Source organism: Trachypithecus francoisi, unplaced genomic scaffold, assembly GCF_009764315.1.
Source record: "Trachypithecus francoisi isolate TF-2019V2 unplaced genomic scaffold, Tfra_2.0 Lachesis_group20, whole genome shotgun sequence".
Lineage (NCBI taxonomy): Eukaryota > Metazoa > Chordata > Mammalia > Primates > Cercopithecidae > Trachypithecus > Trachypithecus francoisi.
This window is the reverse complement of record NW_022681466.1, coordinates 53579738-53604107: the sequence shown is the minus strand read 5'-3', so window position 1 is coordinate 53604107 and position 24370 is coordinate 53579738. Positions and strand designations below refer to the sequence as shown.

The 24370-nt window shown below is 53.9% G+C and overlaps 2 protein-coding genes across 2 annotated transcripts in view; one reads left to right on the top strand and one right to left on the bottom strand.

Moving 5' to 3' along the window:
- Nucleotides 1-15217, top strand: part of NOS2 (nitric oxide synthase 2) — a 33761-nt gene extending 18544 nt beyond the window's left edge. The window contains exons 13-25 of the mRNA XM_033184358.1: nt 620-724; nt 2365-2414; nt 2804-2978; nt 4144-4276; nt 5408-5486; nt 6280-6461; nt 7843-8006; nt 8983-9190; nt 10767-10854; nt 11252-11373; nt 11818-11966; nt 12922-13116; nt 14639-15217. Of these exons, the coding sequence (XP_033040249.1) occupies nt 620-724; nt 2365-2414; nt 2804-2978; nt 4144-4276; nt 5408-5486; nt 6280-6461; nt 7843-8006; nt 8983-9190; nt 10767-10854; nt 11252-11373; nt 11818-11966; nt 12922-13116; nt 14639-14746 (1758 nt within the window). The 3' untranslated portion in view covers nt 14747-15217. The remainder of the gene's footprint in view (nt 1-619; nt 725-2364; nt 2415-2803; nt 2979-4143; nt 4277-5407; nt 5487-6279; nt 6462-7842; nt 8007-8982; nt 9191-10766; nt 10855-11251; nt 11374-11817; nt 11967-12921; nt 13117-14638) is intronic.
- Nucleotides 15218-15979: 762 nt separating this feature from the next.
- On the bottom strand, nt 15980-21691 carry LOC117068019 (galectin-9C-like). Its single transcript, XM_033185281.1, has 6 exons — nt 21296-21691; nt 18651-18698; nt 18088-18138; nt 17408-17449; nt 16562-16650; nt 15980-16410 (listed from the first exon to the last, which is right to left on the bottom strand). The coding sequence occupies exons 1-6, from the start codon at nt 21689-21691 to the stop codon at nt 16167-16169; spliced, it is 870 nt and encodes a 289-aa protein (XP_033041172.1). The 3' UTR covers nt 15980-16166.
- Nucleotides 21692-24370: the final 2679 nt, after the last annotated feature.

The window sequence follows — 24370 nt, the reverse complement described above, 5'->3', positions numbered from 1 at the left end:
CAGGGCACGTGCCAGTGTAATGCCACCATGGCATGAGCTGTGATCTGTACCATGTAGAGGCATAAGCCAAGGGGGAACTGACTGATGACCAGGTCAGCCAGGTCGCTGAAAACACCTCTTGGGTCCAAGCCTCCCCTGCCAGCTCCCAGGAGTCTGGAACTGCCAGGAGGGTGGTGGCAGGTCCCCCATCCTTAGCTGGGTGGACCTGGATAGAGCAGCAAGACCAGGGCACATTTCCCCGGCCATTCCCTCCAGGCGCAGCTGTGACCTGCTCATTCCAATTTTGTGGAAATATTTCCACACACACAGAATTGCAAGTAGCAGTGGACATGGTGAGAGGCATTTAGACATGGGAAAGGCAGTATTTTGGAGACAGAGCTTCCAGGGCTTGCCAATGGGTTAGCCGCAGGGCTTGAGCGGGGAAGGAGAATCACGGATGATGCGTTCAAATCGGTTCATTCACCTCCTCTGTGCCACGCCTGTGCCAGGCCCTGGGAGAGACAGATGAGCACAGATGAGCACAGGAGCCGCAGACTGGGGACAGTGTGGGAGGAAGCCCAGGGTGTCTAGGCAGGGTAGGGAGGGCCCTACTGGGAGCTGAGAGTTGATGTCCATCCAGGTTGTCTGCATGGATAAGTACAGTCTGAGCTGCCTGGAGGAGGAGCGGCTGCTGTTGGTGGTGACCAGTACGTTTGGCAATGGAGACTGCCCCGGCAACGGAGAGGTGGGTGGCCTGAGGTCTGGATGGTCTAGGGGGTGATCGCACACAGGAGGACTCAGGAAAGGGTCTAGGGGATGCAGCATGTCCTATATAGGGCGTTTGGGTGTCACTGCTCAGGCCACTCTGGATCAGGTCATTTGCTGGCCTCCATCGTAATTATTGCCATATGGTCGGGCCCCCTTTCCTATGAGATATTTAATATATTTCTGTGAGTGGCCTACCTGTTCGTATTTAAAAATTCACATTTAAAGGAAACTTGTATCACTCTCACAAAAGGAAAATAGCAAAACATAAATTCAATGAAAACAAAATGAAGTTAATGAATTTTAGCTAGATACTATTCCTAACCAAATCCTACTCTTTCTTTTTTTGTTTGTTTGTTTTTATTTTTTTGGTTTTTTTTTTTTTTTGAGATGGAGTTTTGCTCTCGTTGCCCAGGGTGGAGTGCAGTGGCGTGATCTCGGCTCACCACAACCTCTGCCTCCCTGGTTCAAGTGAGTCTCCTGCCTCAGCCTCCCAAGTAGCTGGAATTACAGGCACACGCCACCACGCCTGGCTAATTTTGTATTCTTTTTTTTTAGTAGAGATGGGGTTTCTCCATGTAGGTCAGGCTGGTCTCGAACTCCCGACCTCAGGTGATCTGCCCACCTCAGCCTCCCAAAGTGCTGGGATTATAGGTGTGAGCCAACATGCTCAGCTATCTTTGTTTTTAAAAAAGAGTGATAGACAATGAGAGAGGTGGCTGGGCGTGGTGGCTCAAGCCTGTAATCCCAGCACTTTGGGAGGCCGAGACGGGTGGATCACGAGGTCAGGAGATCGAGACCATCCTGGCTAACACTGTGAAACCCCGTCTCTACTAAAAAAAAAAAATACAAAAAACTAGCCGGGCGAGGTGGCGGCGCCTGTAATCCCAGCTACTCGGGAGGCTGAGGCAGGAGAATGGCATAAACCCGGGAGGCGGAGCTTACAGTGAGCTGAGATCTGGCCACTGCATTCCAGCCTGGGTGACAGAGCGAGACTCCGTCTCAAAAAAAAAAAAAAAAAAAAAGACAATGAGAGAGGTATTAAAGGTCTGTTAGCACCAATTCGAGACTGTGTCTCCAGTGCTCAGAGGAATGAAAATGTAATTGAAGGGGAAGAACTAAAAAATAAATTATGAAAAGGGAGTAAATACTCACCCTGGGATTTGACGCTAGTTCTGCTGGGTCACACACCTCCTGGGATCGTCTTGGGTTCCTGGAGAGCCAGCCTCATTTCAGAGACTATAGTACCAATTGCTGTTGCTTCTACCAGGTTCCAAACCAGAAGAGAATCACGGCCCATTAGGAGGCCCTCTGGAGATGCCCTGCTATAAGGCAGGCCCCCTCTGCCAGGGCTGGATGGGAGGAGGCCAGGCTGTTCTGGGTCTCCCACCAAGGGGCAGGTTGTTTATATAGTTGCTACAGTTTAGCTGGAGTGAGAGACAAGCTAAACTTGTCAGCTGACAACCAGGTCCTTGGCCAGGTGGCCCCACACGTAAACCATCTTCCACTGTGGGCCGTGAACCTTCTCCTGCCAGCTGTGGCCAGGTTTCCAGAAGAAAGGAAAAAACAGTGTTTTGATTGATCCTGGCCTGAGAACTCTGTCGTTACCTCTCTTTCTAGAAACTAAAGAAATCGCTCTTCATGCTGAAAGAGCTCACCAACAAATTCAGGTAAAACTTTTTCCCTCGTTCTACTCCTCCTAGCCCTGCCCTGTGGACCCAAAGTCTGGGTTCAGGAGATGGAACTGGGTGTGCACAGGGGGTCGTCTCAGAGCTGACCAGGCACAGAGGGACCCTGGGTCTAAGGTCTGTACTCACAGTATGTCAAGGGTCAAACCACAGAAACCAAGTCCCTCTCACAGGTCTGTAGGCCAAGCATGGGGTGGTCATGGGAGTTGGTGACAAGGCTCTGGGGTCAGGGGGACCAGAAGGGGATCCAGCTCCATGCTCCAGCTAGAGGGGGAGAGTCTGGGCCTGGCCTTCCAGGCTGTTGGTGCTGGGTGCTGGGTGCCAGGTGCTGCTTGCATGGGACATGAGTCTCTGTGTGTGTTCTCGGGCAGGTATGCTGTGTTTGGCCTTGGCTCCAGCATGTACCCTCGGTTCTGCGCCTTTGCTCATGACATCGATCAGAAGCTGTCCCACCTGGGGGCCTCTCAGCTCACCCCCATGGGAGAAGGGGATGAGCTCAGTGGGCAGGAGGACGCCTTCCGCAGCTGGGCCGTGCAAACCTTCAAGGTCGGTTCCCAGCCAGAGCTGCTCCACAGCAGGGACATGACAGGGAGCATTCATGCCTAGGACCTCTGTGCTGAACATCCCAGGTGCCATGACCTCTGCCTGTGGTCCTGTAGATGTGTTCCCAGGCATGGGCCAGGGCCACTGACCTGAGGGCGCAGGTCACTGCTGCTCTCCCTCAGCCCCCTAGAAGAGCTCCACCTTGTGCACACCACTCTGGGGAAGCAGGTGGCACAGGTACCCCCGTGCCCTTAGGGAGCTTCTAATTTAAGGACTTTCCCCCACTGACTACCTAGGTCGCCTCTTAACTACTGTGTCTGTTTCAGTCTCGCAGCCATAGAGAGCCTGGGCACAGGCACCGCACAGTGGGCCCTCGGCAGATGCTGACCCCTTCTCTCTCCACCACCACTTTGGATCCACTCAGTGTCTCCCTAGCTATTTATTGCGGTGGTTGGCCCTAGTCATTTAGGGAACTCATCAGTCATGCAGAGTGTCATTCACTGGTGGTGCTTAGGATTATCAGCGTGCATTGGGGCAGGCTTGGTTTCAAAGCCCGGGCCTCCTCCATGTGGTTCCACACCAGGAACATGGGGACAATCAGACCTCTCCCAGTGTGGGCATGAGGATACAAGATCATGTCAATATTGGCATTCATAATGGCTGGGCACAGTGGCACATGCCTGTAATTCAAGCACTTTAGGAGGCTGAGGTGGGCAGATCACTTGAGCCCAGGAGCTCAAAACTAGCCTGGGTAACATGTGAAACCTGCCTCTACTGAAAATACGGAAGATTAACTGGGCTTGGTTGTGCATAATTGGTGTCAGCTACTCAGAAGGCTGAGGTGGGAGGATTGCTTGAGCCCAGAGAGGTTGGGGCTTCAGTGAGCTATGATGGCACCACTGTACTCCAGCCTGGGTGACACAGTGAGACCCTGTCTCAAAACAAAAACAAAGCAATATTTATAATAGCAGCAATAGCTACTATGTGCCAAGCCCAGGCACCTCTTTGAGTCCTTGCTGTCACCCTATCAGGTAAGTGTGCTTAGAAGTTACATGAAGCTCATGGCTCAGTGTTTGGTCCATGGTAAGGGCCTAAAAAATGGTAGCCCCGGTGGTGCGGATGCTGCTGCTGCTGACCATTAACCCCAGTCTGCTCCACCTTCTTCCAGGCAGCCTGTGAGACGTTTGATGTCCGAGGCAAACAGCACATTCAGATCCCCAAGCTCTACACCTCCAGTGTGACCTGGGACCCACACCACTACAGGCTCGTGCAGGACTCACAGCCTTTGGACCTCAGCAAAGGTACCTGCTTCTCTGCAGCACACAGGGCTTGTTTGTGTTGGGGTCTGAGCCCTGAGCCCATGGTCAAGGAGACCCCCGGGTCTCCTTCTGAACAGAGACAGCTGGCCTGGGCACCTCCCTCTCACTGCATGCAAGAGCCTGTTAGGGTGCAAGACTCAAGGCGCTGAGGGAGGCTGTTTCAGGAGGGAGCCCCAGGAGGGCGGTGGAGAGAGAAGGGGACAGCATCTGCCGAAGGCCTACTGTGTGCCGGGCACTGTGCAGGGCTCCTGGCCCACATGGGCTAAGTGAGCCTGGACACTCCTCCTGGGAGAAAGGCACAGAGGGAGAAATTGCAGTCCAGGGAGGTGAAGCACCTTGCTAGCCTGTGGCCATGTTGGGGTCTGAGCTTCCGCCTTCCAGCCGCACAGGCAGCCAAGGATTGTGAGGAAGGCATCACAGAGACGATTCCAGGCTTTAGTGGTGAACTCTCCACTCTGCACCCCGGGGTGCTGTGCCCTGTGCCCTGACTAAGATAGTCCTGAAGGTTTCTACATGTTTAAGATCTCCCCAATGTCAACGGTGCTCTCCTGTGGATCCCAAGGCATGGAGATGTCCTGGGACTTTCGTTTTTAGGTTCCTAAATTGAATTTCCCAACACCTAGAAGCAATACCTAGAAGCTGCCCTGTATCAGATCAAGGACTTTTTTTTGGGGGGGGGGCGGTGGGGGACGGAGTCTCAGTCTGTCGTCCAGGCTGGAGTTCAGTGGCGCGATTCCCACTTACTGCAACCTCCACCTCCCGGGTTCAAGTGATTCTCGTGCCTCAGCCTCCCTAGTAACTGGGACTACAGGAACTACTACCATGCCTGGTTTCAGTATGTTGGCCAGTCTGGTCTCTGACTCCTGACCTCCAGTAATCCACCCACCTCGGACTCCAAAAGTGCTGGGATTACAGACATGAGCCACCATGCCCGGCCTGGACCAAGGATCTTTATTTGTGGAATAAAAGGAAGAAAAAGAAAACCTCAATGGCCACCTCAGAAGCATACCCCAAGTGTAATGTCCAGGTGTCACTGACTCAGACACCTGGGGGCTTCCCCTACCTATGCTCCAGAGCCACTTTGCCAGTTCACCGTCTCTGTGTTCTTCGCAGCCCTCAGCAGCATGCACGCCAAGAATGTGTTCACCATGAGGCTCAAATCTCGGCGGAATCTACAGAGTCCGACATCCAGGTAAGGGAAAGTGCAGGGCTTCTCGGGTGATGCTCTGTCGATTTTATTCTAATGAATAAAAGGCCAGAAGAAGTCAGTCTTTGAAGGGAAAGGAGAGGAGCCTCTGCTGGCATTAGCAGCCACACTGTCAGTAGGACCGGCCCACCTGGTAACCCGCGGCCACCTGTGCTTTTACATCTACTCTTGGTTAACCACAGGCCACTTTTCCAGGTTGGACACTAAGCACCTGCTCCACTTCCTCTCCTTCCTCATTGAACTCTTTCACTAAAAGGAGAGTGCAAGAGAGGCTTAAACTGTTTGACTCATTCTGAAGAACTTTCAGGAAAAGTGTTGGCAGGGAAGGAAATTTCCCAGCTCTGGGAAACGAGCCTTGTGGATTATCTGCAGGTTTCATTGATCTGTGTGATCCTCCCCACGTGCATTAGGAAAACTGCCTTTGGTTCTAATAAGAACATGGTTTGTCCTGGCAACAAGGACAGGTTTCTTATAATGTCCACGTGTCTCCAACGGGGATGCTTTCTCCAGGCAGAGGCTGTGGCCAAGCCCTCGGGGGACTCAGAGGGCTGCTGGGAAGGGGTGGGCCCCCTCCTCCCCAAAGGGAAGCTCCCGGGGCCCTCTCGAGCACCCCTGCCTGTGGGGTTCCCTCATCCCAAGCTCGGGGTGGTGGCCCAGGCTTGTGGAACCAGCCAGGAAAATGAAAGGAGGGCACATTTCCTGGGGAAACTGGCCCGCCCATCAGGAGCCCTGGAGGAAATCCTGCAACGTCACCTGAGGCTTCATTTTCCTTCCTCAGCCGTGCCACCATCCTGGTGGAACTCTCCTGTGAGGATGGCCAAGGCCTGAACTACTTGCCAGGGGAGCACCTTGGGATTTGCCCAGGCAACCAGCCGGCCCTGGTCCAAGGCATCCTGGAGCGAGTGGTGGATGGCCCCGCGCCCCACCAGACAGTGCGCCTGGAGGCCCTGGACGAGAGCGGTGAGCCCCAAGCCAGAGAGTCAATGCTGCCTGGCATCCTCCGGCCACCCCACCTGCTGGGCCTGGGCCTGCCAGTGACAGCTATCCCTGTCCTTCGTGCTGAGAGGGTGGGCTGCCAAAGCTCATGTGAAAGCAGCTGTGGAAACAGTCCCAGCCCATAAGGCATGGCCCCCTGGCCTTAGTTTCCCCAGTGATAACAACATCCCCGCAATGCAGTGGCCAAAGTGAGAAAGTGGGATAAGCCAGGCATGGTGGCTCACGCCTGTAATCCCAGCACTTTGGGAGGCCGTGGCAGGTGGATCACTTGAGGTCAGGAGTCTGAGACAAGCCTGGCCAACATGATGAAACCCCGTCTCTACTAAAAATACAAAAATAATTAGCCAGGAATGGTGCTTCATGCCTGTAATCCTAGTCACTCGGGAGGCTGAGGCACAAGAATTGCTTGAAGCCAGGAGGTGGAGGTTGCAGTGATCCGAGATCTCGCCACTGTACTCCAGCCTGGGTGACAGAGACTCCATCTCAAAAAAATAAAAAGGAAAGTGGGACCAGAGAGGCAGAGCCTGGCAGTGCTCCCCACTGTTCAGGAGAAAGTGAGAGAACCTGAGACATGGGGACAATGAGACAGACGTCCTTGTGACTGCAGGGTGATGGATGTGGTTCATCAGGACTCTGTTCCAGAGGAGATAATGTCATGCTCATATTTTAACCTAATATTTAGAAAGCATCTGTGTACCAGGCACAGCACCAGCTACCATGTGCACAGTTTCATTCAGCGCTCATGCCAACCCAGCAAGATAGGTTTTGGTATCAGATCTGTTTCACACGGAGGGAACCCAAGGCCCAGAGGCTTCGGTCACCTAGGAAGTGGGGAGCCAGGGTTTGAACCCGTGTCTTCTGGCCCCAGGGTCTGTGCTGTGACTGCCCTGTGTGCTGCCCCCTGGGACTTCCCTTTGGGTTCATCTTCTGCTCACCCAGCACCTCTTGGTACAGCACCCAGGGGACTGCAGTCATGGGCTTTTCTCTGAGTGAACAACTGGCTTGTGAGGTATCCATTAGTCTTTGGTGGATTTAGTCATTGTGAGTCTGTAGATCGCCAATGGGTGTCTTGCTGAAGTTCAGGTCTGGGCCAGAGAAGGACATGGTTAGTTCATCAGGACCATGCCAACTTAGTGCCCCTTGGAGGGCTGGTGATCAACCTTTCCTGGCAATCCTTTCTCCAAGCGCCACCTCCTTCCTGCCTTTTGCTCATAGAGCCAGGACTTTAGAGCCTCCTTTCCCTGCAGCTGGAGAATAAGGGGTGTCTGCCCTGGGGGCCTCTCTACCTTCTGAGAATCCCGAATGGGGCCTCTTTTCCATCCTGACACCTTCCTTCCCCATCCAGGCAGCTACTGGGTCAGTGACAAGAGGCTGCCCCCCTGCTCACTCAGCCAGGCCCTCACCTACTTCCTGGATATCACCACCCCCCCAACCCAGCTGCTGCTCCAAAAGCTGGCCCAGGTGGCCACAGAAGCGACTGAGAAACAGAGGCTGGAGGCCCTGTGCCAGGTGAAGATCAGGGTTGGTGGGCAGTGCGGGTATGTGGGGGGTCCCAGCATGTGGGGAGCCAGAGTCCAGAGCTGGTCTTTAACTTCCAAGAGGGATCCACCCAGGTTCCCAAAGTGAGACTTGTCAAAGGCTGGTGGGAAGCCAGGCATCATCCACTGGCCCATGTCTAGGACACAGTTGTGTTGAGTGAACTGAGTTTTTGCAAGTATCTGCAGGATGCAACCAGAGTGCACTGCCTTGGACATTAGCTAGAAAGGGGAGCCATCATTATCTGTCTTTGCTTTCCCCCAAACTGGAATAAACTTGTCACTTAAGATGTATTGGGGGATGGATGGTGTGGATGAATGGATACATTGGCATAATGGGCAGAGTGACAGATGGACAGCTGAATTAATAAGTTAATGAGAGAATGCATTAACTCACCTGCAACTGTCTGGTTCCAAGTCTGCAAAAGGCACTGGTTGTCATTATTATCATCATCATTATAGCTAACTATCTCGGTTCCAACTACCTCCGTTACCATTATTTTGTGACTGCAATGTACTAACTTGGTACATGTTTTCTGGTTTAATTCCCATAACATCCCCCCCAGGTAGGCAATGCTATCCTTGTTTCACAAAAGGTAAGTAATTGGGATGACATTCCATAGCTAGTGAGGACACCCAGTCAAGATTTGAACCCAGGTCTGATTGGTTCCAAAGCCTTGCCCCAAATAAATTACAATAAAGATTTGACCCCTGCCCATGAGTTGCTGAGAGTGGAGGTAACATAAGTTAGATAAATGTACTGGACTGAGTTCCTCCAGGACAGGAACTATTTCTTCTCAAGCTTGGTAGTCTCAGCACCCCGGACAGTGCCTGGCACATGGACTTGTTTGTTGAGTGAGTGGAGGAATGAATGAATACTGGGTTGTGACAGCCTTTCCCCCAAAATGGGGCAGGCATCCTGAGTCACTCACATCACCCTTGGCTTTCAGCCCTCAGAGTACAGCAAGTGGAAGTTCACCAACAGCCCCACATTCCTCGAGGTGCTGGAGGAGTTCCCGTCCCTGCGGGTGTCTGCTGGCTTCCTGCTTTCCCAGCTCCCCATTCTGAAGCCCAGGTTCTACTCCATCAGCTCCTCCCGGGATCACACGCCCACGGAGATCCACCTGACTGTGGCCGTGGTCACGTACCACACCCAAGGTGAGCCCAGGGCTCTGGAGCAGGCCCTCTCCACTCCTTATTGGGCATCTGTTCATCAACTCAGATTCAGCTCCCTCATCAGTTCAAGGAGGGAGGGAACACCCACAGCCCAGAGTTGTTAACGGTATTAGGAGGTGTGTGGGAGAGATCTCTAGGAATCAGGCACTAAACTAAGCCTTCTGTGTGTATATGATCAGTTACTTTGTGGGGTAGGCACTGTGTGCATTTTACAGGTGGCACAGAAAGTCACACTGTTAGTAAGTGGAGAGCTGAGATTCAGACCTGGGTAGTCCAACTGCTGAGTCCAAGTCCTCCACCACTCCACTGTCCCACTACTCTGGTGACAATTTAATGAGATCAGACGTGGAGAGCACCCAACCCTTGGTGAGAATCCAGTGGTTCTTAGTCTTCCTGATCGTGCAGCCTGAACGCAGGGGAGATTCTGCATTGATTGTTCATTCGCTCACTGAGCTCATTCAGTGATGGTTTATTTCACACCTCCCCATGCCCGGCACTGGGGTGGGTGGGGAAATACAGCAGACATCAGCCCTGCCCTCAGGGAGCATCTAGAGGCAGCAGTGGAGAGATAGGCATAGAAATAATTACATGATTTTCGTTGTGCAGAAGCCAAGAAGGAAAGGTCAGGGTCACTGAGGGAAGTGAATGGTTGGTGATGCTGCCATTGACGGGGAGGCCAGCATCTCATCCAGGTGATCTCGGCTCCACTACTGGCCACTGCCCCCTGCCCTGCCCTCTGTAACTGAGCATTGCCTGGGTTGGCAAAGCTGGGAGCTGCCCACACGTCCGAGCCCTCTGTCCTCTAGGAAGCAAAAACACAGTTTATAAAACCTTGGCAGAGACTCTGCCCTGCTAGAGAACACCCACCCAGACCAGGAGAGGAGAGGCCGACACGTCCTGTGAGAGCAAGATTCAATCCCGAGGAAAACCAGGGGGACCTCTGCAGTTGGTGGGAGGCCTCCTTCAAGTGCTGGGCCATTGTAAGGGGAACAGAACCCAGAGAGACCTCCTGGGTTTCTACAAGCCCAGGAGGGGCCACTGAGGAGGAAAGCGAGGCGCCAGAGCAGGCTGAAATGCGCGGAGCTCATCCACCACCCAGGGTTGCTGCCAGCAAGGGCCACGCTCATGAGCGCACACAGCAGTGGCCACCCTGAGGGGTCACTTCATGCTGCTGTCAGTGGAGCTCAGAGGTGAGCTGCGGGTGTTCCTGGAGAAAGTCTTTGGAAGGAGCACTGGAGTAGGAGTCAGGGAACCTGAGCTGTCCACCTGATTCCACCAAGACCTGAGGGACCTTGGCCAAATCACTTTTCCTCTCCGGGACTCGGTTTCCGCATTGACAGAAGGAGCAGCTTGCAGCCTCTCTAAGTCCCTTTCAACCTTCCTCAGCTCTGGGCTCTCAGAGGGTGGAGCTCAGAACCAGGAGGACAAACAGCTGCTCATTGAGTCCTGAGAGTGCCCGAGTGGGGGCGTCCAAGGAGGCCGTGGTGTGGGCGGAGCAGCTGGTACAGTTTGCGCATGGGCAGTGGGGGACGTTGGTCACTTTGTGTTATCGTTGCAGATGGCCAGGGTCCCCTGCACCACGGTGTCTGCAGCACATGGCTCAACAGCCTGAAGCCCCAAGACCCAGTGCCCTGCTTTCTGCGGAAGTAAGCATCACTTCCGCTCTGTCCCCTGTGGGACCGCTGACTCCTGGAGGTTCCGGGAGGAAAGGGAGGGATCTGGGGTTTAGGTGCTGCTCGGAGACCCTTGGCCCATAAAGAAGACACTGGGGTCACACTGGTGTGGCTGTCTCTAGCAGGGACAGTGGTGACAGGTGGGTTTCAGAGTCCAGTGAGCTTGGCCCTTTTTCAGAAGGACCTGGGGGAGGTGCTGGTGGCTGGACAGAGGTGAAGCAGCCTGCAGGACGTGGGAAATCAAATAGCAGCTGCTTGTTCTCTCCACCCCTCACGACCGCCCCCCACAGGCCCAGCTCCCCAGCCACCCTGCGTGTGTGTGGCCCCGGGGTGTCTGAGGGCTGGCCCCCTCTTCTCCTGTCCTCTTCAGTGCCAGCGGCTTCCACCTCCCCGAGGACCCCTCCCATCCTTGCATCCTGGTTGGGACTGGCACAGGCATCGCCCCCTTCCGCAGTTTCTGGCAGCAGCGGCTCCATGACTCCCAGCACAAGGGTAAGGCTGGAGGCTTCCCAGGTGGGAGGGGCACCAGGGGGCAGCGCCTGCCTAGGAGCAGAACTGCAGCCCCACAAACGGCTCCTGGACCTTTCTGGAGGGAAGGCCTCCCAAATTTGCCTCCCCGTGCGGGACTCTGTGGGTTAGAATGGCCGCCTTTCCATCTCCCACATGGTAGCCGGGGCTCCCCCTCCTGGGAGTGGAGGTAACTGGAAAGTCCCTGCTTTTGACCTCCGATGGGCTGAGGGAATTCTGCATCCGCACTTTCAGTTCAGTGACTATGGATGTGTGATCTGAATGCCCCGGGCCTCAGTTTCCTCATCTGTAAAATGGGGATAATGCTGTTAAATAGCTAGTGGGAGTGAAATGAGAATTCCAGTTGGACTTGGCGCCGTGGCGTCCTCTGGTGGCCAACATGGTAACAACAGCCCGGGACTCCTGCAGGAGTGCGGGGAGGCCGCATGACCTTGGTGTTTGGGTGCCGCCGCCCAGATGAGGACCACATCTACCAGGAGGAGATGCTGGAGATGGCCCAGAAGGGGGTGCTGCATGCGGTGCACACAGCCTATTCTCGCCTGCCCGGCAAGCCCAAGGTAAATGCAGCCTTGAAGCAGGTGAAGCATTACACACACAGGCTCCAGGGTGAGCCCTGGGTCCCCACAGGCCCCTCGCCTCCCTGAGCCTTCAGCTCCTGAGCTCTGAAGTGCGGGTAGTTCACAACCATCAGAGTGATGCTGTGAAGAGTGTTACGCCCTCTCATACAGAAGAAGTGACAGGTCTGGAGAGGTTCGGGACTAACCTAGGTCACATGCGGGTTAAGCCCACGGCTCAGCCTGCTGAAGGTCCCCAGCAGGTCCCCTGGGACACGCGACTGCCCTAGGAGAGGTGATCCAGGCTGGCTATGCTCAAGTCCAGCAAGGCTGGAGGGCAGCCAACGCTTCCACCACGTCCCTCAGAGGGGTCTTTGCTGCCCCCAGACCGCGTTGCCCCCTGAGCCTGGGGTGTCAGAATAGACTCTCGGCCTTCACACACTTGTCCCACCAGGGCACCTTTTGGGCCCAGTGCTCTGTGCCCAGTGCTGGGGCCGGTGTGCATCCTGTGTGGAGCAGGAGCAGAGAGTCCCCAACTGACTCCTGGACATTCTAGCTGGGGAGCCCAGGATCCCTATCCTGCAGGGACGTGATGGACAGTCTGCATTGAGAGGCTCCTTTTTCTGGGGTGTAGGCAGAGCCCTGGGCGTGGGGACTGCCTTTATTGATGCCTCTTTGAAGCATGGCAAATTCAGAGACAGTCTGAGAGCCCTGCTAGATGGTCAGCCCCTTGAGGGCAGGACTGTGTCCAGCATTTATCTCTCTATTCCCAGCTCAGCCACTGGAGCATCATGCGCCTCCTCATCCTGAGCCTGGATCCCTGCAAGGTCCTGGCTGGGAGGGGACTCACTCCACACCCCTGAGTGCCCTCTCCCCACCTCCCTGAGGCCAGCAGGCCCACCTGCAAGCCTCGTCCCCAGCAGCTGGGGACTGGACCCACCACTTCCTCTGGTTTCAGGTCTATGTTCAGGACATCCTGTGGCAGCAGTTGGCCAGCGAGGTGCTCCGTGTGCTCCATGAGGAGCCAGGTCACCTCTATGTTTGTGGGGATGTGCGCATGGCCTGGGATGTGGCCCACACCCTGAAGCAACTGGTGGCTGCCAAGCTGAACTTGAATGAGGAGCAGGTCGAGGACTATTTCTTTCAGCTCAAGGTATAGTAGTGGGTGTGTGGGCTGAGGGTGTTGGCCAAGGCACAGGCCACTGGAGCCAGGACCAGGGGTGGCAGGTAGACCCAGGGGAGTCAGGCCCAGAAAAGTTCTGGACCCCAAGAGAATCTTAGCAGTGGCTGAGATCTGAGCTGGGTGGGCTGTCAGAAGGCCCCGCTGCACATCCCGGACTGGTCCCAGCTTTGGGAAGTCGGGTGAATGGGTTCCATTTTGCCGTCTGTGGAATGGGGGCAGGAGGGTCTCCTTGGCCTCTCCCCAAACCCCCTTTCAGAAAGTATCTGTGTGGCCAAAGCAAGGCTGTGAACACAGGGGAGAGCAAGGCTGCCCCCCGTCAGCCTCGTGTGAACCTCACACTTCTTATTTACACCCAGGCTGGCGTCTGCTCACCCTCATCCCCGCAGCAGGAAGGGCTTGCATTTCACTGATGAAGATAATAGTGATATTTATCAAGGGTTTCCACTGGGCATACTGCTTGCCAAGGATTCTCATGTGACATTTCATTCAGTCCTGCCAAGGATTTTACAAGGGAGGCACCCTGTTTTACAGAGGGAAGGGGGCCTACGGGGTCCACAGCAGTGAATGTGAGAACGTAGAGTTCAGTCTGCCTCTCTCTAGTTCCAAAGCCTGTGACTGTCACTTCCATACTCTCCCTAAGACACATTCATATGTTCAACTGAGCATTTATTGAGCACCTACTATGTGCTAGGGATAGACCAGTAAATGAATCAGGCAAAAATTCCTTACATTCTACTAGGGCTGACAAACCCAAAAGAAAGAGGTGTAGTGCTTCGGAGAAAAACAGCAGGAGACAGCCCAGGAAACGCTGGGGAGTGTAATTGTAAATAGGGTGGCCAGGGAAGGCAGAGCTGGAAGGCGGCGTCTGAGAATAAACCTGAGATAGCGAGGAGGAGCCCCGTGGATACTGAAGGAAACACTCGGGGCTGTTCTGGAGGGGGCAGCAGGGACAAAGGCCCGGGGGTGGGAGTTAAGCTGGCGTGTTGGAAGAACAGTGAGGAGATAACAGGCATTTCCCCAAATTGGTTGAATGGGTCGGTAGATATTTGTCATCAAAAAGGTTCCAAGGTCAAATAGCCTGGGACATGCTTAGTTAAGCCAAGGCAAGCACGTTGCTTTACTACAAGGCTTCTGGGAGGCTTCAACCTGCTGCTGTGCGTCGGGACCCTTCAAGGCTGGGAGCAAAGCAAGGACGTAGCGTTTCCCAAACGTATTTATCTCGGACCTCACACTTCCTGGAGCGTCTTGGGAAGGGGATGAGCACTGGGCAGGACATGGGAATGCCAAGTAAAGCTTTGGAGATGGTTAGAAGGCCCGCTCCAGAGCAGGTGCTGAGCGGGGTTAGGCTCTAAACCAGATTCCAGCACAATCTTAGTATGACAGTTGGGAAGACAGATGGCTCATGAAGGTCCATGTGACAGGGAAGCTGGGCAGCCCCAGGGGCTCATCCCAGCCTGGACTTCACACGTTGGTCTCTGTTTCCATCTAAAAGAGCCAGAAGCGCTATCATGAAGATATCTTTGGTGCTGTATTTCCCTACGAGGCGAAGAAGGACAGGGCGGCAGTGCAACCCAGGAGCCTGGAGATGTCAGCCCTCTGACGGCCCACAGGAGGGGTTAAAGCTGCCGGCACAGAACTTAACCGTGGAGCCAGCTCTGAGGTCACAGGGCCTGGGGAGATGGAGAAAAGTGATATCCCCCAGCGTCACGTCTTATTTCCTCACCTCGTTCCCCATCAAGGCCTTTACTTGACCTCCTACCAAGTAGCACCCTGGATTGATCAGAGCCTCCTCTCTCAAGCTGGGGCCTGCCTGGTCCCTTGAAGACGAAATCTTCAATGCCAGACCTGGCAAGTGGGTGCAAGATGGAACCCGCTGCTGAGTGCACCACTTCATGTGACCACCAGGAGGTGCTGTTGCGCCACTGTGTATTTAACTGCCTTGTGTACAGTTATTTATGCCTCGGTATTTAAAAAACTAACACCCCAGTCTGTTCTCTATGGCCACTTGGGCCTTCCCTGTATGATTCCTTGATGGAGATATTTATATGAATTCCATTTTATTTTAATCACACTCTATGTGTGTGTGGGTGTTTTTTAGGGAAAGCTCCCCTCAGAATGGGGAAGTGGTGGGTGTTGCAACCTGGACAGATCCTCCACAGAGGGACACCCCAGGCAGGCCATGGCTCCTCTGAAATGGCTGCCAGGTGTGACAGCAGCAGATGGAGCTTGTGCTGGTCTATGGGGCCTGAAGAAATGGATTCTTGCTGGGCCAAGCAGGATGTGTTGGCATCACCTGGATGTGGAGCTGGGCTTCCAGTGGCTGGCGGAACCCCACACATGGGCACAGAGCCACTTTTCCCACGCAAGCCCTAACCCCTAATGCCAGGGAGACCCACAATGGAACACACACCCAAACGGTGCTTCGCGTCGCCTTCTCCTGACACCCCTTCCTCAAGCCACCTCCTCCCACTGGGACACCAGGTCTGAAGAGCCCAGTTCTGGTCCTGCTGTGGCCCTCACAGGCTCTGCCCCAGCCCGTCTCCCATCTCAGAGGCCTGGGGCTATTTCCTGGGGTCCCCCATTGCAACCCTTCCTGTGTCCAAGATTCCTGCCCAAAAGGCTAGAGCCCCAGCCTGCTCTCTCCAACACCCTCTTGGGATTTGCGAGGGACCCTCTGGGAGGAGGTGTGAGGTCAGGACCCCCTGCCCAAAGGGAGTCCACGCTCTCCCGTCCCACTCCTCTCAGCAGCCCCCGCCCCCCGCCCAATCCCACAGACTTCAAAATGTCTCCAAATGAATTAAAGGAGCCACGGTCAACCCACATGAATGTGCCAACAAGCATTTTCATTTCTTTATTTCAAAGACAGTGGGAAAGGAGCCAGTCCCCTGAAGACAGCACTCTGGTCAGTTGGTGGAGGCCAGTGGGATGCCATCAGGCTAGCTTTCCTGAAGGGGGTGAAGGGTTGCTACAGAGTGCAAGGTGAGAGTGAGGTTAAAGGTCAGGGGGAGGGGCTGAGGAGGTCACCTCCCACCAGGAGTGGACAGCTGGTGGCTTGGGACTGGGGTGGAGCTGCGTGGGGGATGGGAGGGGAATGCGCGTGGGGCTTTGTCTTCACTGCCCACTCCTCCCCTCTCCCCAGCTGTGTCCCTCTTGTTAGACCCCCAAGAGCTGTTGATCTGGGTGTTGCGGACCACAGCGTTCTCATCAAAACAGGGATTCAGGTGGAAGGCGTTGTGGCTCCCAGAGCACAGGTTGATGTGGAACCTGGGGTGGGCGGCCCATCTGGACATTTGTCCACTGAGTTCTGGGCCCCATTTCCTCCCTGTCATCCACAGCCTGCCCAAAGCCAGGGGAATGACTGGAATGACCTTGAAGGGCTCTCTCTTCCCAGAGGTCACTGGAGCCCTTGGCTTACCTCTGAGCACTGGGCAGGACAGTGCCCGACAGGATGACAGACTTGGATGGGTACAGCCCTCCCGAAATGGTGGTGACAAAAGGCATCAGCTTTCAGAAGGAGAGGCATGGGTCAGCCAGTGGCAGCCAGGGCAGCCCACCATGCAAAAGGGGAAGACTGTACCAGTTCCCATGAATCTGGGCTGTCAGCTGAGAAGAAGCCCATGATATCTTTACTTTGTTCCATAAAAGCCAAAAGAAAACTTTCCAGTGGTCCTCAAATTAATGGGCTTAGATTAGTGTCACGAAAGGAACTTTGGGCCGGGTGCAGTGGCTCACGCCTGTAATCCCAGCACTCTGGGAGGCCGAGGTGGGCGGATCACGAAGTCAGGAGATTGACTAACATGGTGAAACCCCGTCTCTACTAAAAAATACAAAAAATTAGCTGGGCGAGGTGGCGGGCGCCTGTAGTCCCAGCTGCTTGGGAGGCTGAGGCAGAAGAATGGCATGAACCCGGGAGGCGGGGCTTGCAGTGAGCCGATATCGCACCTCTGCACCCCAGCCTGGGCGACAGAGCGAGACTCCGTCTTAAAAAAAAAAAAAAAAAGAAAGGAACTTTGGCCAAACACAACAAGACTCGTGGGTTGAAAAGGGAGGGCTATGCAATGTGCTCACATTGACATGACAGTTTTAAGGTTGAAAGCTCCTCTCCACATTCTTCTAATTTACTGGGATGCTTTGAAGCCCTTCAGCTTACCGAAGGACCGCTTTTCATTTTTCAAGGCCAGTGGATACCCCCGCAGCAGCTCTTCACCCCCAGCCTGCCCACCACAAACAGAACCTCTGCCCTCCCTGAGAAACCACTTACATAGGCAGAGTGGGGGTACATCACAGGTGGGAGGGCGGGAGTCTGTTGAAAAGAAACCAGGAAATTCAGTGGGAGAGCGCATGTGTGCACGAGCACTCACCCACGAGCACCCACGCATTCTAGAGGGGGCTCCACTGTGAGGCTGACCTCGTGAGGCTTTGGCCCTTGGACTCTCCCGTCCACCTCCCTGTTCATGTTAGCCTTCCTGGAAATTCCTGCCGTGTTCCCGGACCCCACCACGGTCACCTGCCCCTCAACCCCTCCACAGGCAGCCCCACTAACGCTAAGCTCCCGGCCTGATTTGCACCATCAGGAGAACAGCTTAAGCCTGTGATCAGTAGTGACATCCCGGGGACCCAGGATGCAGGGCCAGGAACCTCACATCCGGGTGCTGGGGCCACTGCACTCTTGGCCCAGTTTGTGACAGGTGGACCAGTTTCCCTCCCGGTCTCTAGGGAACCTGCCTCTTCCACCACTGGATAAATCCTGCTTCTTCCAGAATCTCTGCTGTCCCAAGGACCGCTTTAGCCACATGTCACCTGAGCCAAGGACTCAGCCCCTAGTGTCCCCATCCTCCTTGCTAAACAGCTTTCTTCCCAACTCTAGGGCTCTAGGGAGTTTAGTTCTTGGTGAAGGAGGACACTGTGCAGCTGTGAACTGGCCAGAACTTGTAGACTTACAGAGAACATCTGTCCATGGGTGCTCTGCACCATGTGGATGACTGTCTGGGTCTGGAAGAAAGAAACCAGGTCTCACCCAGGCTCTCCCGTGTGAAGACCACCAGCTCCCACCAGAGGGCGCCACACGGCAGGCACCTCCGGGGTGTCATCAGCCCAATGGCCCCACAGACCCCACAGAGGGTGGGTCCAGGTGTTTCTTCTCTCAAGGGGATGAGGGAGGCAAAGGTTAGAACCCTGGAGAAGACAGATGGGGACGCTGGTGGCTCTGGCCCATCTTTCCTCTCAGGGAAACGTCTCTCAGCCTAGCCTCCCTTTGCAGGTGGGAGAAGGGAATGCGGGACACGGTCTTCCGTGGCTGCCCACGGGGTGGCAACTCAGGTTGCTTCATCACGGCCAGCCAACCACATCCAACCCCCTACCTCGCCAGGCTGGGCAGACGGTCAAGGGCCTGGCCTCTGCCTTCCCCACTCCCAATGGGAGAGGCCCAATGCCTGGCCCTGCCTCCTCCGTGAGCCCAGAAGAGCCAAAATGAAGAGGATCCAAAAAGAAAGCAAGAGACTTACAATGGGAGCCGGGTTGGCAGGCCGCACGCCGGGAGGCTGGAGGGGTGAGGAGAGTCAGAACGGTGGTTATCACAGGCACCACAGAACGGGAAGAGACAATGGCAGAACTCCAGGGAGGCTCTTGTGCTCAGAAATGCTTCCCCACGGCCGGGCACGGTGGCTCACACCTGTAATCTCAGCACTTTGGGAGGCCGAGGTGGGCAGATCATGAGGTCAGGAGATCGAGACCATCCTGGCCAACACGGTGAAACTGTCTCTACTAAAAAAAAATTAGCCGAGTGTGGTGGTGAGCACCTGTAGTTCCAGATACTCAGGAGGCTGAGATAGAAGAATGGCATGAACCCGGGAGGCGGAGCTTGCAATGAGCCAAGATCACACCACTGCACTCCAGCCTGGGCCACAGAGCGAGACTTCGTCTCAAAAAAAAAAAAAGAAATGCCTCCCCAGAAACACCCACCTCCCTCTTGCTCCCAAGCAAGCCTTCCTGAGCCCGTGGCACCCAGATTTTTACCTCCAGGTGCACAGGGCTTTGGGGTTGGGAGATAGGGTATCCCCATTTGTTCCTCTCAAAAGAGAGAAGACTGGGTTTGATAGAGACCTCACTGCTTTCTGTAGATCCCACAGTTAAGAGCATTACTTCCAGTGCCATATTTCACCCGTAAGGTGAGAAGGGGTATTTGTTGAAGGCCTACTGTGGGTCAATTCCTGGGCTTCAGTGTTTTCCAGTGAGGGAAGCAGCCTCAGCTCCTGTGTCCCTGGTGAGGCAATGAGGCTCAGAAAGATTAAGCAACTTGCCCAAGCTCGGGCAGGTGGAAGGGACCAAATCCAAAACGGCTGCCAGTTCTGTCTGACTGTATCCAGCACACTTTCTATCCTCCCCAGTGCCAGGACCAGCGCCAGGGCTAGGGCCAAAGTTGGGCTGCCCTGCAAAAGTTCCCTAGGGCTCGACCAGTCCTGAAGTCAGCAAGGCAGGAGGCAGGTGCCCTGTCTGTACCGTGTTGGGCCATAGGAAGACTGTGTAGACAAAGCGCCCCTCCTCCCAGTCCCCACTGCTTGAGTGGCCACAGGAAGTGCTGCTCGCCTCCTTGTCCTGGATCCTGCCCCACCCAGTAGGCTGTTCTTGCCCTGGCTGGTATCCCATTCTCCCTGGCTGTGAGAACCACATTCCACATTCATTCATTCTCTGAGCCCCTACTGAGTGCCAGGCACTGTGCAAATGAATAAGCCACAGTCCTAGCCCTCTGGGGCCTCATGGGCATAGGGAGATGGGGTAGAGTGACAGGGACAGACACTCAAACACAGTTACAATGGGGTGCAGTGAACTGGCATGGCACAGATATGTACAGACTCTGTGGGGACATGGCAGGAGCGTCCAACAATATTCTGGGCAGGGAGGACTCCCTGAGGAGAGACACTTAGGCAGAGCATGGAAGGGCAATTAGGCGTGTGCTGGGGGCAGGCTGGCAGAGGGTGCTTCCGGGACCAGGGACAGCATATGCAAAAGCATGGTGGCCCGAGGGCCTCGTGTGAGCCGTGGAGGCTGCGTGAGCTTCGTGGGTTGGGGGTGAGGCAGGGAGGTTGACTGGGGCCAGACTCAGGAAGAATCTGTATGCCCTGCTGGGGAATTTGGGCTTTATCTGAAGGTAATTTTTGTATTTTTAGTAGAGACAGGGTTTCACCATGTTGGCCAGGCTGGTCTTGACCTCCTGACCTGAAGTGATCTGCTCTCCTCAGCCTCCCAAAGTGCTGGGATTATAGGCATGATCCACTGTGCCCATCCCCTTCAACTTTTATTTTAAGTTCCAGGGTACGAGTACAGGATGTGCAGGTTTGTTAACTAGGTAAACGGGTGCCATGTGTTTTGCTACACAGATCAACTCATCATCTTGGTATCAAGCCCAGCATCCGTTAGCTCATCTTCCTGATGCTCTCCGTCCTCCACAAGGGCCCAGGGTGTGCTGTTTCCCCCCTTGTGTTCATGTGTTCTCATCGTTCAGCTCCTACTTATAAGTGAGAACATGCGGTGTTTGGTTTTCTACTCCTGTGTTAGTTTGTTGAGGATAAAAGCTTCCAGCTCCATCCATGTTCCTGCAAAGGACATGATCTTGTTTCTTTTTATGACTGCAGGGGTATTATTTATACATGCATAAAATACTCATGGGGAACAGAGGAGAGGTGACCTCAGGTTGCATAGTGAATGGATGTGGACATCCTTATCTCAGATAAGCATACTCAGACTGACTTACCCACGGGCTTCTCAAGCCCAGAGACCTACTCTGCTTGCAAAGGTAATTTGCAATGTGCTTACAAAACTATACCCTTAATAGACCCTGGATAAAGGCTGGAACAATGTCGCTGAAAAATAAATGTTACCAGCGACCTGGAGAGGAGGAATGGTGACAGCAGAGGAATGGAATGAGCTTGGAATTCAAAGACACACAACACCAAACAGCAACGTGATGACTCCTCTAGTTCTTATTTTCAGAGTAAAAGAAGCAGCAGGCGCACCTGTAGATTCAGGTGAAGGTGCGGAAGGAGACTACGCAGCCATGGGTAACACCTTACAAGGAAATGGTCGTGTTATCTGTAGAGTGGTGTCACTCCGGCTGAATGTCAGTTGAAGTGATTACTTAAAAGCCATTCACCTGATAAGGCTGGGGGTCCCAGGGCTGAGAGGTGGGGAGAGGATTCCTGCTCATCTTGAAATTTGAGCTCTGCACCAGGAAGCAGAGGTCAAAGGGCATCCCCTGCTGGGACAGAATGTGCATCTTCCTCTCCTCAGGTGCCCAGCTTCCTTTCTGCCTTGTGTTGCACACCACGTACCCTCCCTCTTCAAACTGAGGGTTGAAGTGGAAGGCAAGGTCGTTTCCACTGAAGCCGGTCTGAAAGTCCACAACAAACCTAGGCCCAGGGAAAGCAAATAGTCTTCTGTGGCATGGTTTATTGCCAGGGATAGGCACAGGAGGGCCTTGGTGCCTCTGCCCTGCATTTGTCTGGGATCTTGCATAGAACCTGCATGTCAGATACTGGTTGGTTGGCATCCTTTATGTTTCTCTAACTAGGATCTAATGTGTTTTTGTGCAATTATTGCATTTTGCCTTTACAGTATGATTTTCTAAAAATAAGTAGAAAATGGTTAAGAAAAAGTGCTGGCATTAACAAACAAGAAGCATAGGTCTTGGAAAGTGATTACCAATAGTTACCAAAGATGGAAGTTGCTAAGCACACCTAGAAGAGAGGGCCTTCCATGCCAGTGGACACCTGTTGGAGGCCAGCACATGCCTGATTAAGTGGGAAAGAAGAAAACAACTGTAGAGAGCATGTGAAATTGGGGCTGGGCACAGTGGCTCACACATGTAATCACAGCACTTTGGGAGGCCAAGGTGGGTGGATCACTTGAGCCCAGGAGTTCGAGACCAGCCTGGGCAACACAGCGAAATCTCATCTCTACTTAAAAAGAAAAATTGATTAGCTGGGCATCATAGTGTACTCCTGTAGTCCCAGCTGCTCTGGAGGCTGAGATGGGAGGATCACTCGAGTCCTGGAATTCGAGGCTGCAGTGAGCTATGGTCATACCACTGCACTCCAGACTGGGTGAAAGAAAAAGTCTGTCTCAAAAGAAAAAAATCAATTAATTAAATGAATAAATGGAGACGATTACATCTGAAATATCTCTGCTTGTATTTTTTCCTTTGGAGTCCTTCAGCTTCATTCCTGTAGTCCTTTGGAAATTCCTGCCCCAAGGAAGGGAGAGGCAGAAAGCTCCTGAGAGGAGAGGGTCCTCTGAGGTAGGATCTGTCTCTATTTGACAGGATAGGAGTGGGAAGCCCTCCTGGTGCTGGCAGGTGGGGAAGGCGGAGGGAGGAGGAGAGAGGAAGGGGCGGAAGATGAGAGGCATGGTCCTGACTCCCCTGGTTGGAGGGTTCAGGGGGATTAGGGGCCTCCCTGCCCTTGGCATTTCCTGGGGGAGGTCACCAAGAATCTAGGTGGCCGAGCTGAGGTTGAGCTGGGATCTGCGAGGCCCAGAAGGAGAGGTCCTCTGGGACTGAGGCAGAGAGGCTTCTGTGAGAGAGCAATGAGTCCAACAGGCTCTTCTGTGGGCCCCACAGACTTCAGCAGGCAGCCACCCGTGGTCTCTCATCAAGACAGGAGAGAGCTGCACACCTCTGTGCCACCCAGTCGGGGCACCCCGGCAGGGGTCAGCCAGGTCCGTTTGAGAGTCTAGAGCCCTCCCAACCCCTGAGAAGTCATGTGAGCTCCTCTCTGTTCCCAGACAGCCCACCTTGGGAGGGAGGAGGGGGTGGGAAAGAGCCCTAATACAATGTTAGTATTTTGAATTGATTTAGTAGTTCCCAGAAAAGGCCTTGAAACCGAAAGAGACCAAATTACTTTTGACGGTGATTTTCAATATTTTCACTCAGCAGAAGGAGAGCTTCAGAGTGGATGAGAGCAGTGATGGGACTTCTCTGAGAGCCTGCAGTGCCCCCAGGAGATGCCAAGGGCAGGGAGGCCCCTGATCCCCCTGAACCCTCCAACCAGGGGAATCAGGACCATGCCTCTCATCTTCCACCCCTTCCTCTCTCCCTCTCCCTCCGCCTGCCCCACCTTCCAGCACCAGGAGGGCTTCCCACTCCCATCCTGTGGAATACACAGATCCTACCTCAGAGGACCCTCTCCTCTCAGGAGCTTTCTGCCTCTCCCTTCCTTGGGGCAGGAATTTCCAAAGGACTACAGGCCCTCAGCAGCCCCAAGCCCTAGTGTAGTTTGCCCACCCATCCCAGGCCCCAGGGCTACCACTTTGTCAAATTCTCTGTCCCGGGCTCTTTAAAGGAGCGACGGGCCGTGGTGAGGATGCATCGCTTCAGAGTCAGGTCTGAATCCTAGCTCTGCTGCTCATGACCTGAGTGGCCTTGGGAAGCCTACTTCACCTCTCTTTGCCTCAGTTTCCTCATCTGTAAAACGGGAAGGTGTTTCTCCTACTGCATGTGATTGATGATTTCGTGAGAAAAAGCCTGTGGTAGAAGAGACTGGCACATAGGAGATGCTTCTCCACTGTCACCCACCCCCCCACCTTGTTCTCTCTGAGCAAAATTCACAAACTGATGCTTACGATTTTCAAAGTTTATTCCGAAATGCCTCTTATCCACTGTGGTTCTATAACCCGCATTAAAGCACAGATCTATCTCCTGGCTGATTTTCACATTCTTCAAGTTTTTAATGTCTTTTCTAATATCTCCTTTAGGCCAATTTCCTACCCAAGTTAAATGCCTAAAGGAGCCAGGCAGGTGATGTGTTGTGAGTCAGATGGCCAGGTAGGGAGTGGTGGGGACTGTGGCAAAGTAGACGTCACACCCCTCATCTAAAAAGTCAACATCTACTCAGCGCTAACCAGTGATTACCATCTGGGCCCAGGATTGGCGGAGCTTCCAAATTTTTAAGAGAAGATAGAAATCTGAATTTTTTTTTCTGTAAAACTTTCTAATTTCTTGGAGGAAAATTTTTGTCAAAATGGATTATGTAAAAGTTCCTGGCTGGACACAGTGGCTCGCATCTATAATCGCAGGATGTTGGGAGGCCGAAGCAAAACAATCACTTGAACCCAGGAGTTTGAGGCCAGCCTGGGCAACATAGTGGGATCGCCCCATCTCTACAAAAAATAAAAAAATAGCCAGATGTGGCACACACCTTTAACCCCAGCTACTTGGGAGGCTGAGGTGGGA